Source organism: Felis catus, chromosome C1 (genome assembly GCF_018350175.1).
Source record: "Felis catus isolate Fca126 chromosome C1, F.catus_Fca126_mat1.0, whole genome shotgun sequence".
NCBI lineage: Eukaryota > Metazoa > Chordata > Mammalia > Carnivora > Felidae > Felis > Felis catus.
The window spans coordinates 188,579,041-188,593,245 of NC_058375.1; the positions used below are offsets into that span (position 1 = coordinate 188,579,041).

General features: G+C 36.7%; 1 protein-coding gene across 6 annotated transcripts in view; it reads right to left on the reverse strand.

Annotated features, from left to right (window-relative positions):
- Nucleotides 1-14,205, reverse strand: part of ICA1L (islet cell autoantigen 1 like) — an 85,328-nt gene that overhangs the window by 12,494 nt on the left and 58,629 nt on the right. For all 6 annotated transcript variants that reach the window (XM_019838496.2, XM_045034298.1, XM_045034300.1 and 3 more), the window contains one exon: nt 7,310-7,399. In XM_019838496.2, coding sequence (XP_019694055.1) covers nt 7,310-7,399 — 90 coding nt within the window. The remainder of the gene's footprint in view (nt 1-7,309; nt 7,400-14,205) is intronic.

Below are 14,205 nucleotides of genomic sequence, written 5' to 3' on the forward strand. Positions count from 1 at the left end.
CATAATGGAATACTACGTGGCAATGAGAAAGAATGAAATATGGCCCTTTGTAGCAACATGGATGGAACTGGAAAGTGTAATGCTAAGTGAAATAAGCCATACAGAAAAAGACAGATACCATATGTTTTCACTCTCATGTGGATCCTGAGAAACTTAACAGAAACCCATGGGGAGGGGAAGGAAAAAAAAAGAGGTTAGAGTGGGAGAGAGCCAAAGCATAAAAGACTGTTAAAAACTGAGAACAAACTTAGGGCTGATGGGGGGTGGGAGGGAAGGGAGGGTGGGTGATGGGTAATGAAGAGGGCATCTTTTGGGATGAGCACTGGGTGTTGTATGGAAACCAATTTGACAATAAATTTCATATATTAAAAAAATAAAGAAATAAAAGTTTTCAAAACAAGAAAAATTTTTTTCCTACTATATTCTTTACTTTTGTGTAATTTTTTTTCAAATTCTATTTTACTCCCATCATCTTAGTCTACTTCAGTGTATTACTTTTTTCAAATTCTCAAATGATTTCCTTTTTTCCCTCCCTTTTTTTTTCTCTAATCAGTCAAACACTTTCAACACTCAGACCAAAACATGCCTAGGATCTAGCATCATTTATTAGATTTTGTGTATGTGTGTTTCATTTTTTAATTTTAATATATTTTTAATTTTAATTTTTCTACTTTATTAATTCCTTTTCTCCTTTTGAAATGACAAAACCAAAGAATTCACCCCAAAATAAAGAGCATGAGGAAATGACAGCCAGGGATTTAACCAACACAAATATAAGCAAGATGTCTGAACCAGAATTTAGAATCACGATAATAAGAATACAAGCTGGAGTCGAAAATAGACTAGAATTCCTTTCTGCAGAGATAAAAGAAGTAAAAACTAGTCAGAATGAAATAAAAAAAGCTATAACTGAGCTACAATCACGGATGGATGCTGTCATGGCAAGGATGGATGAGGCAGAACAGAGACTCAGCGATATAGAGGACAAACTTACAGAGAATAATAAAGCAGAAAAAAGAGGAAGATTAAGGCAAAAGAGCACGATTTAAAAATTAGAGAAATCAGTCACTCATTAAAAAGGAACAACATCAAAATCATAAGGATCCCAGAAGAGGAAGAGAGAAAAATGGGGGTAGAAGGGTTATGTGAGCAAATCACAGAAGAAAACTTTCCTAACCTGGGGAAAGACACAGATATCAAAATCCAGGAAGCACAGAGGACTCCTATTAGATTCTACAAAAACCAACCATCAACAAGGCATATCATAGTCAAATTCACAAAATACTCAGGCAAGGAGAGAATCATAAAAGCACTAAGGGAAAAAAAGTCCCTAACCTATAAGGGAAGACAGATCAGGTTTGCAACAGACCTATCCACAGTAACTTGGCAGGCCAGAAAGGAGTTGCAGGATATATTCATTCAATGTGCTGAGCCAGAAAAATATGCAGACATGAATTCTTTATCCAGCAAGGCTGTTATTCAAAATAGAAGAGATAAAAAGTTTCCGGAACAATAATTAAAGGAGTTTGTGACCACTAAACCAGCCCTGCAAGAAATTTTAAGAGGGACTCTCTGAGGGGAGAAAAGATGAAAAGATAAATACATACACACACATACATACATACATACCAAAAGCAACAAAGATTTGAAAGGACCAGAGAACACCACCAGAAACTCCAACTCTACAAGCATAATAAATGGCAATAAATTCATATCTTTCAGTAGTCACTGTAAACATCAATGGACTCAATGCTCCAATCAAAAGACACAGGGTAACAGAATTGATAAGAAAACAAGATCCATCTATTTGCAGTTTACAAGAGACCCACTTTAGACCTAAAGACACTTTCAGATTAAAAATAAGGGGATGGAGAAGCATCTATCATGCTAATGGTCAACAAAAGAAAGCCGGAGTAGCCATACTTATATCAGACAATCTAGACTTTAAAGACTGTATCAAGATGCAGAAGGGCATTATATCATAATCAAGGGGTCTATCACCAAGAAGACCTAACAATTGTAAACATTTATGCGCCAAATGTGGAGCACCCAAATATATAAATCAATTAATCACAAACATAAAGAAACCCATCAATACTAATACCATAAAAGTAGGAGACTTCAACACCCCACTCGCAGCAAAGGACAAATCATCTAATTAAAAAATCAACAAGGAAACAATGGCTTTGAATGATACACTGGACCAGATGGACTCAACAGGTATATTCAGAGCATATCATCCTAAAGAAGCAGAATACACATTCTTCTCCAGTGCACATGGAATATTCTCCATAATAGACCATATACTGAGACACAAATCAGCCCTCAGCAAGTACAAAAAGATCAAGATCATACTGTGCATATTTTCAGACCACAACGCTATGAAACTCAAAATCAACCACAAGAAAAAATTTGGAAAGATAACAAATACTTGCAGACTGAAGAACATCCTACTAAAGAATGAATGGGCTAACCAAGAAGTTAAAGAGGAAATTAAAAAGATCATGGAAGCCAATGAAAATTATAACACCGCAACCCAAAAACTCTGGGATGGTCATAGGCAAAGGTGGTCATAAGAGGAAAGTATATAGCAATCCGGGCCTTCCTAAAGAAGGAAGAAAGATCTCAAATACACAGCCTAACCTTAAGCCTTAAGGAGCTGGAAAAAGAACAGCAAATAAAATCCAAAACCAGCAGAAGACAGGAAATAATAAAGATTAGAGCAGAAATTAATGCTATTGAAACCAAAAAAAAAAAAAAACCAAAAAAAAAAAAAACAACCATAGAACAGATCAATGAAACCAGAAGCTGGTTCTTTGAAAGAATCAACAAAATTGATAAACGACTAGCCAGTTTGATCAAAAAGAAAAATGAAAGGACCCAAGTAAATAAACTGAAGAATGAAAGAGGAGAGATCACAACCAACACAGCAGAAATAAAAACAATAATAAGAGAATATTATAAGCAACTATTTGCCAATAAAATGGGCAATCTGGAAGAAATGGACAAATTTCTAGAAACATATACCCTACCAAAACTGAAACAGGAAGAAACTGCAAATTTGAACAGACCCATAGCCAGTAAGGAAATCGAATTAGTAATCAAAAATCTGCCAAAACACAAGAGTCCAGGGCCAGATGGCTTTCCAGGGGAATTCTACCAACCATTTAAGGAAGAGTTAACACGTATTCTCTTGAAGGTGTTCCAAAATCAGAAATGGAAGGAAAACTTCCAAACTCTTTCTATGAAGCCAGCATTACCTTGATTCCAAAAGCAGACAGAGACCCCACTAGAAAGGAGAACTACAGACCAATTTTCCTGATGAACATGGATGTAAAAATCCTCAACAAGATATTAGTCAACTGGATCCAACAATACATTAAAAAAATTATTCACCACAACCAAGGATTTATACCTGGGATGAAGGGCTGGTTCAATATCCGCCAAACAACATGATTCATCACATCAATAAAAGAAAGGACAAGAACCATATTACATCTCAATAGATGCAGAGAAAGCATTTGACAAAATACTTTCTTGATAAAAACCCTCAAGAAAGGAGGGATAGAAGGAGCATACCTCAAGATCATAAAAGCCATATATGAAAGACCCAACGCTAATATCATCCTCAAGGGGGAAAAACTGAGAGCTTTCCCCCTAAGGTGAGGAACAAGACAGGGATGTCCACTCTTGCCACTGTTATTAAACATACTATTGGAAGTCTTAGCCTCTGTAATCAGACAGCACAAAGAAATAAAAGGCATCCACATCGGCCAGGAGGAGGTTCAAACTTTCACTCTTTGCAGATTACATGACACTCTATGAAAAGCCCAAAATATTCCACCAAAAACCTGCTAGAACAGATCCATGAATTCAGCAAAGTGGCAGGATATAAAATCAATGCACAGAAATCGGTTGCATTCCTATACACCAACAATGAAGCAACAGAAAGAGAAATCAAGGAGTCGATCCCATTTACAATTGCACCAAAAGCCATAAAATACTTAGGAATAAATCTAACCAGAGGTGAAAACTCTATACACTGAAAAGTATAGAAAGCTTATGAAAGAAATTGAAGAAGACACAAAAAAATGGAAAAAGATTCCATGCTCCTGGATAGGAAGAATATTGTAAAAATGTCGATACTACCCAAAGCAATCTACATATTCAACGTAATCCCTATCAAAATAACACCAGCATTCTTCACAGAGCCAGAACAAATAATCCTAAAATTTATATGGAACCAGAAAAGACCCTGAATAGCCAAAGCAATCTTGAAAAAGAAAACCAAAGCAGGAGGCATCACAATCCCACACTTCAAGCTATACTACAAAGCTGTAATCATCAAGACAGTATGGTACTGGCACAAGAACAGACACTCAGATCAATGGAACAGAATAGAGAATGCAGAAATGGACCCACAAACATATGGGCAACTAATCTCTGACAAAGCAGGAAAGAATATCCAATGGAATAAAGACAGACTCTTCAGCAAGTGGTGCTGGGAAAACTGGACAGTGACATGCAGAAGAATGAACCTGGACCACTTTCTTACACCATACACAAAAATAAACTCAAAATGGATGAAAGACCTAAATGTAAGACAGGAAGCCATCAAAATCCTCGAGGAGAAAGCAAGCAAAAACCTCTTCGATCTTGGCCGCAGCAACTTCTTACTCAACACATCTCCAGAGGCAAGGGAAACTAAAGCAAAAATGAACTACTGGGACCTCATCAAAATAAAAAGCTTCTGCACCACAAAGGAAACAATCAGCAAAACTAAAAGGCAACCTACAGAATGGGAGAAGATATTTGCAAATGACGTATCAGATAAAGGGTGAGTATTGAAAATCTATAAAGAACTTATCAAACTCAACACCCAAAACACAAATAATCCAGTGAAGAAATGGGCAAAAGACATGAATAGCCACTTCTCCAAAGAAAACATCCTGATGGCCAACTGACATATGAAAACATGGTCAACATCACCATCATCAGGGAAACACAAATTAAAACCTCAATAAGATACCACCTCACACCTGTCAGAATGGCTAACATTAACAACTCAGGCAACAACAGATGTTGGTGAGGATGCAGAGAGAAAGGTTCTCTTGTGCACTCCTGGTGAGAATGCAAGCTGGTGCCGCCACTCTGGAAAACAGTATGGAGGTTCCACAAAAATAAAAATAGAACTACCCTATGACCCAGCAATTGCACTCTAGGTATTTATCCAAGCGATACAGGTATTCTGTTTTGAAGGGGCACATGCACCCTAATGTTTATGGTAGCACTATCAACAATAGCCAAAGTATGGAAAGAGCCAAATGTCCATCGATGGATGAATGGATAAAGAAGATGTGGGGTGTGTGTGTGTGTGTATATACATACACACACACACACACACATACATACATACCATGCAATGGAGTATTACTAAGCAATCAAAAAGAATGAAATCTTGCCTTTTGTAACTACGTGGATGGAACTAGAGGATATTATGCTAAGCTAAATTAGTCAGAGAAAGACAAATATCACATGCCTTCACTCATATGAAGATTTTAAGACACATAACAAATGAAGGGAAGCAAAGGAAGGGAAGCAAAAATAATATAAAAACAGGGAGAGGGACAAAACATAAGGGACTCTTAAATATGGAGAACAGAGGGTTACTGGCGGGGTTGTCAGAGGGGGTATGGGCTAAATGGGTAAGCTGCATTAAGTAATCTACTCCTGAAATCATTGTTGCACTATATGCTAGCTTGGATGTAAATTTATAAATAAACAAACAAATAAATAAATAAATAAATGGAGGGTAAATTCTGTTTTGTATTTTCTACTACAACAAAAATGTGGAGGGAGTGCTGTGGTGAGAAAATCTTTTCTTTTTTTTTTTTATACCATTCATCATTGTAAAGACTGAATCACACAAAAAGCAACAACAATGGATGCTACATCTAAGTAGAAATTCTGATTAAGACCTGGACTTGTGTGCTGTCGCAAAGTGTCTCCTCAGAGACTGCTTAATAACTGCATGAGAGGATAAAATAACATAAAACAGTAATTATTTAAGAGAAAAAGTACACAACACTTTGAATGGGTGGCCAAAATTAACATTATCAATGAAGGAGAAACAGACTGCATAAACCTTACATCTGGAACCCTGAGACAGGAGGGTCACCTGAGTAGTATTCCAGTCAAGAATGAAGAACCTGAATTTAATCACAATAAAATTCAGATAAAACTGAGATAAGAAATATTCTACTAAAGATAAAAAGCAGTGGAGCAGAGGGACTATATTGTATTAAAATTCCCATGTTCAAAAGTCAAAGAAAAACTGTGGAAATGTTTCAGAATAAAAGGGACTAAAGAGACATAGCAACTGAATACATCATGACCCTAGACTCTCCGTCCAGAGGGGGAATGTGCTACAGGGGACATTATTGGGTCAACTCACAAAACTGGAATACAAATACATGGTTTGCTTTGTACAAAATACATTAACATTAAATTTCCTGAAGTTTACAAACCATACAGTGGTTATGAAAGAAAATATACCTGTTCTTAGGAAATACAAACTTAAGTATTTTGGGGTAAATGGTCATGATGTATGTAACTCACCCTCAAGTGGTTGAGAATAAAATAACACATGAATCACACACACACACACACACACACACACACACACACACACACACCCTACATAAAGCAAAATACTAACAGTAGATGAATCTGGATAAAGGGTATACAGGTGTTCTTTGAGCTATTTTCACTTATGTAACACTTGTACATTTGAAATGCTTTCCAATCAAAGTTTTTAAAAATCAACATTAGTGACTAAGATTATCATGTATCTAAAATCCTGACAGAGTACCTGTTTTCTATGCATACCCTACGTAGTAACTACAACATGGACCAGTTCTGCAGACAATAATATGGTAAGTACTCAACAAATGTTAGCAATTACTATGTACCAGGCCCTATGCTAAAGGCCTGAATGCACTCTTTGTCAATGGGCATCTTGTAATCAAAGAACACCTTCTATCTTAATGGTATTATCCATTACCAATAAACCTTAGCACAAAATATTTAAAAAATTAAAGTATGGAATTTACTATGACAAGTTCACAATTTCTATTCAATTTTTTCCATTCTGAGGGATAACCAGGTATAACTTTCATTTTAATTCATTATGAACAAAATATTTTCCTGGACAATATGAGGCAAAGACTATAAAGTAATTCTTTTCTAAATTTATGTGACTGCAACTGATTGTTAATATGATAATAAAGAATAGAAATAAATAACTTACACTTTGTTAATTTCTTTGGACTCTGTGAAGGCACTGGCTGGTTATCAGTGTGTGAAAGAGGAACTTCTAATCCCCCTTCAGAGGCCCAGCCTAGCAGGGAGGGAAGTAAGGAATTATCCACTGTTAGTCAAATAGGAAGTAGCATCAGAAAAGACAAGAAAACGTAAAAATATCTAATGAGTACTTTAATCCTTCTACTAGGGTGTGATTCTACAATATAAGAGGCAGAAAATACTTAAAATGTATCTGCAATTATGTAGTCAAATCATCAAGTTTAGTTCCAGGTAGAATTAGATCAGACTTCCTAACAGTTTTCAAAGTGGTTTTGATAAAAATATACAAGTGTTCTTTTTAAATAATTGCAGATATATAAGGCATAGAAAGAGAATTTCTAAGGAGTTGGGAGAGAGGAAATACACCTGACAATTAGAATCTTGAAACCTTTAACTATGTTTATACCCTTGGACTCAGTAATCCTATTCCAGAAATTTACTTAAAGGAAGTTATTTAACTGAAGGAAAAAAAGTGCATGTATGATGAAGTTTTTTGCAGCATTATCTATATAATGAAAAAGTCAAAAAACCAAGGAAGGAATTTAGCAGATTATAGAAGATAAATGTGACAAAATGCTATGCAGTTATTAAAAAGTATCATTATGAACAAACTCAACACCCAAAAAACAAATAATCCAGTGAAGAAACGGGCAAAAAATATGAACAGACACTTTTCTAATAAAGACATTCAGATGGCTAAAAGACACATGAAATGATGGTCAACATCATTCATCATAAGAAAAATACAAATCAAAACCACAATGAGATATCACTTTACACCTATTCAGGAAACAGCAGATATTGGTGAGGATGCGGAGAAAAGGGAATGCTTTTGAAATAGTGGTGGGAATGCAAACTGGTACAGCTGGTCTGCAAAACAGTATGGAAGTTTCTAAAAAAATTAAAAATAGAGCGGTGCCTGGGTGGCTCAGTTGGTTACACCTCCAACTTCAGCTCAGATCATGATGTCACAGCTTGTGGGTTCGAGCCCCATATCAGGCTCTATGCTGACAGCTCAGAACCTGGAGCCTGCTTTGGATTCTGCAACTCTGTCTCTCTCTGCCCCTGCCTGCTCACATTCTTCCCTCTCTCAAAAATAAACATTAAAAAAATTAAAAATAGAAACACCCTAAGGCCCAGCAATTGCACTACTATGTATCTACCCAAAGAATACAAAAGTGCTGATTTCAAGGGGCACATGTACCCCAATGTTTACAGCAGCACCATCAATAATAGCTAAGTTATGGAAAGGGCCCAAATGTCCATGGACTAATGAATGGCTAAAGAAGATGTGATATATACACATACATACAATGCAATACTACTTGCAATCAAAAAGAATGAAATCTTGCCATTTGCAACAATTTGGATGGAATGAGAGTGTATTATGCTAAAATAAGTCAGAGAAAGACAAATATACAATTTCACTCATATGTGGAATTAAGAAACAGATGAACATAGGGAAAGGGAAGGGAAAATAAGACAAAAATAGAGAGGGAGGCAAACCATATGAAACTCTTAAATACAGAGAACAAATTGAGGGTTGATGGAGGGGAGGGGTGGGAGGATGGGCTAAATGGGTGATGGGCATTAAGAAGGGCACTTGTTGGGATGAGCACTGGGTGTTATATGTGAATGACGAATCACTGGGTTCTGCTCCTGAAACCAATACTACACCATATGTTAACTAAATGAAATTTAAATAAATTTTTTTTTTAAGTATCATTATGAGGGGCACCTGGCTGGCTCAGTCAGTGGAGCTTAAGACTCTTGGTCTTGGGGTTGTGAGTCTGAGCCTCATGGTGGATGTAGAAATTACTTAAAAATAAAATCTTAAAAGTAAAAAGTATTATGAATATGGTGAAATATTTTCTGTAATATGAAAAATTATTTAGTTTATAATTAAAACACAGCACTAGAAAGGAATATAAATTATCCTGTCTACTACCTTCCTTGTACAGAAGAGATCATTTGAAGCCCATGTTCTTACTCAGGGTTCCTAGAACACAGATCTTCTAACTCAGGGCAGCTCACTTTCCTGGTTTACATTACAGGAGAGAAAGAAGTAGACAAAGAAAAGGTGAATCAAGTAGAAAGAGTCCTGTACTAAGAGGCAGAAGACCAGATTTTGGTTCCCTCTTAATTGTTTAAACTGCCTAGTTATCTTGAACAAGACATTAAACACTGAGTATCAACGGCCTCAGTCATTGCATGGGAACGTCTGTCAGCCTGCAGGCAGGGACCAGAACAGATGTTCTAAGTGATAAAGAAATATTGTGGATAATGTATTGCCAGAAAATAAGAAAAGAATTCAGTGCTGCTAGAGATGTGGCAAGTTAAGGAGAAAGAGCAATAGGTATTCATGTGGAGAATGAATCTGTTTGTAAATCTTTATTAGGTCAGTTAGATATGTATGCAAGAATAATTGTTTTCTAAAATTTTATAGCAAAACATCTGAATTATCCTAGATAGAGTGCCTCTTTATCAAATAATACTGTCCTTTCTTCTAGGTTAAATTCTTACTGAGTGATTTAACTGATTTTTATTTTATCTTAGCTTAGTTTTTTTATTTTTTATTTATTTTTAAATATGAAATTTATTGTTAAATTGGTTTCCATACAACACCCAGTGCTCATTCCAACAGGTGCCCTCCTCAATACCCATCATCCACCCTCCCCTATCTCCCACCCCCCATCAACCTTCAGTTTGTTCTCAGTTTTTAAGAGTCTCTTATGTTTTGGCTCCCTCCCTCTCTAACCTCTTTTTTTTCCCCCCTTTCCCTCCCCCATGGTCTTCTGTTAAGTTTCTCAGGATCCACATAAGAGTGAAAACATATGGTATCTGTCTTTCTCTGACTTATTTCACTTAGCATAACACTTTCCAGTTCCATCCATGTCGCTACACAAGGCCCTATTTCATTCTTTCTCATTGCCACGTAGTATTCCATTGTGTATATAAACCACAATTTCTTTATCTATTCATCAGTTCATGGACATTTAGGCTTTTTCCACAATTTGGCTATTGTTGAGTGCTGCTATAAACATTGGGGTACAAGTGCCCCTATGCATCAGCACTCCTGTACCGCTTGGGTAAATTCCTAGCAGTGCTATTGCTGGCTCATAGGGTAGATCTATCTTTTAATTTTTTGAGGAACCTCCACACTGTTTTCCAGAGCGGCTGCACCAGTTTGCATTCCCACCAACAGCGCAAGAGGGTTCCCGTTTCTCCACATCCTCGTCAGCATCTATAGTCTCCTGATTTGTTCATTTTAGCCACTCTGACTGGCATGAGATGGTATCTGAGTGTGGTTATGATTTGTATTTCCCTGATGAGCGACATTGAGCATCTTTTCATGTGCCTGTTGGCCATCTGGTAGTCTTCTTTAGAGAAGTGTCTATTCATGTTTTCTGCCCATTGCTTCCCTGGATTATTTGTTTTTTGGATGTGGAGTTTGGTGAGCTCTTTATAGATTTTGGATACTAGCCCTTTGTCCGATATGTCATTTGCAAATATCTTTTCCCATTCTATTGGTTGCCTTTTAGTTTTGCTGATTGTTTCCTCTGCAGTGCAGAAGCTTTTTATCTTGATGAGGCCCCAATAGTTCATTTTTGCTTTTAATTCCCTTGCCTTTGGGGATGTGTCAAGTAAGAAAGTGCTGCGGCTGAGGTCAGAGAGGTCTTTTCCTGCTTTCTCCTCTAGGGTTTACATGGTTTCCTGTCTCACATTCAGGTCCTTTATCCATTTTGAGTATATTTTTGTGAATGGTGTAAGAAAGTGGTCTAGTTTCATTCTTCTGCATGTTGCTGTCCAGTTCTCCCAGCACCATTTGTTAAAAAGACTGTCTTTTCTCCATTGGATATTCTTTCCTGCTTTGTCAAAGATTAGTTGCCCATACTTTTGTGTGTCTAATTCTGGAGTTCCTATTCTATTCCACTGGTCTATGTGTCTGTTTTTGTGCCAATACCATGCTGTCTTGATGATTACAGCTTTGTAGTAGAGGCTAAAGTCTGGGATTGTGATGCCTCCTGCTTTGGTCTTCTTCTTCAAAATTACTTTGGCTATTTGGGGTCTTTTGTGGTTCCATACAAATTTTAGGACTGTTTCTTCTAGCTTCAAGAAGAATGTGGTGCAATGTTGATTGGGATTGCATTGAATGTGTAGATTGCTTTGGGTAGTATTGACTTTTTAACAATATTATTCTTCCAATCCATGAGCATGTAATGTTTTTCCATTTCTTTATGTCTTCTTCAATTTTCTTCATAAGCTTTCTATAGTTTTCAGCATACAGATCTTTTACATCTTTGGTTAGGTATTTTATGTGTTTTTTTTTTATACATCTAGGTATTTTATGCTTCTTGGTGCAATTGTGAATGGGATCAGTGTCTTTATTTGTCTTTCTGTTGCTTCATTTTTAGTGTATAAGAATGCAACTGATTTCTGTACATTGATTTTGTATCCTGCAACTTTGCTGAATTCATATATCAGTTCTAGCAGACTTTTGGTGGAGTCTATCGGATTTTCCATGCATAATATCATGTCATCTGCAAAAAGTGAAAGCTTAACTTCATCTTTCCCAATTTTGATGCCTTTGATTTCCTTTTGTTGTCTGATTGCTGATGCTAGAACTTCCAACACTATGTTAAACAACAGTGGTGAGAGTGGACATCCTTGTCATGTTCCTGATCTCAGGGAGAAAGCTCTCAGTTTTTCCCCATTGAGGATGATATTAGCTGTGGGCTTTTCATAAATGGCTTTTATAATGTTTTAAGTATGTTCCTTCTATCCCGACTTTCTCAAGAGTCAAAGTAATGCTGGCTTCATAGAATAAGTCTGGAAGTTTTCCTTCCCTTTCTATTTTTTGGAATAGCTTGAGAAGGATAGGTATTATATCTGCTTTAAATGTCTGCTAGAATTCCCCTGGGAAGCCATCTGGTCCTGGACTCTATTTGTTGGGAGATTTTTGAGAACTGATTCAATTTCTTCGCTGGTTATGGGTCTGTTCAAGTTTTCTATTTCTTCCTGTTTGAGTTTTGGAAGTGCATGGGTGCTTAGGAATTTGTCCATTTCTTCCAGGTTGTCCAGTTTGTTGGCATATAATTTTTCATAGTATTCCTTGGTAATTGCTTGTATTTCTGAGGGATTGGTCGTAAGAATTCCATTTTCATTCATGATTTTATCTATTTGGGTCCTCTCCCTTTTCTTTTTGAGAAGCCTGGCTAGAGGTTTATCAATTTTATTTTTTCAAAAAACCAACTCTTGGTTTCACTGATCTGCTCTACAGATTTTTAGATTCTATATTGTTTATTTCTGCTCTGATCTTTATTATTTCTCTTCTTCTGCTATGTTTGGGGTGTCTTTGCTGTTCTGCTCCTATTTCCTTTAGGTGTGCTGTCAGATTTTGTATTTGGGATTTTTCTTGTTTCTTGAGATAGGCCTGGATTGCAATGCATTTTCCTCTCAGGACTGCCTTTGCTGCATCCCAAAGTGTTTGTATTGTTGTATTTTCATTTTCGTTTGTTTCCCTGTATTTTTTAAATTTCTTCTCTAATTGCCTGGTTGACCCATTCTTTAGTAGGGTGTTCTTTAACCTCCATGCTTTTGGAGGTTTTCCAGACTTTTTCCTGTGGTTGATTTCAAGCTTCATAGCATTGTGGTCTCAAAGTATGCATGGTATGATCTCAATTCTTGTATACTTATGAAGGGCTGTTTTGTTACCCAGTATGTGATCTGTCTTGGAGAATGTTCCATGTGCACTTGAGAAGAAAGTATGTTCTGTTGCTTTGGGATGTAGAATTCTAAATATATCTGTTAAGTCCATCTGATCCAATGTATCATTCAGGGCCCTTGTTTCTTTATTGATCCTGTGTCTAGAAGATCTATCCATTGTTGTAAGTGGGGTATTAAAGTCCCTGAAATTACCACATTCTTGTCAATAAGGTTGCTTATGTTTGTGAGTAATTGTTTTATGTATTTGGGGGCTCTCGTATTCGGCACATAGACATTTATAATTGTTAGCTCTTCCTGATGGATAGACCCTGTAATTATTATATAATGCCCTTTTTCATCTCGTTACAGCCTTTAATTTAAAGTCTAGTTTGTCTGATATAAGTATGGCTACTCCAGCTTTCTTTTGACTTCCAGGAGCATGATAGATAGTTCTCCATCCCCTCACTTTCAATCTGAAGGTGTCTTCAGGTCTAAAATGAGGCTCTTGTAGAGAGCAAATAGATGGGTCTTGGGTTTTTTTTTTCCATTCTGATACCCTATGTCTTTTGGTTGGAGCATTTAGTCCATTTACATTCAGTGTTATTATTGAAAGATATGGGTTTAGAGTTATTTTGATGTCTATAGGTTACATGCTTGTAGTGATGTCTCTGGTACTTTGTGGTCCTTGCAACATTTCACTCACAGAATCCCCCATAGGATCTCTTGTAGGGCTAGTTTCATGGTAATGAATTCCTTGTTTTTGTTTGTTTGGGAAAACCTTTATCTCTCCTTCTATTCTGAATGACAGACTTGCTGGATAAAGGATTCTCAGCTGCATATTTTTTCTGTTCGTCACATTGAAGATTTCCTGCCATTCCTTTCTGGCCTGCCAAGTTTCAGTAGATAGATCTGTCACTAGTCTTATCGGTCTCCCTTTATATGTTAGAGGGTGTTTATCCCTAGCTGCTTTCAGAATTTCCTCTTTATCCTTGTATTTTGCCAGTTTCACTATGATATGTCGTTCAGATCGATTCAAGTTACGTCTGAAGGGAGTTCTCTGTGCCTCTTGGATTTCAATGCCTTTTTCCTTCCCCAGATCAGGGAAGTTCTCAGCTATGATTTGTTGAAGTATACCTT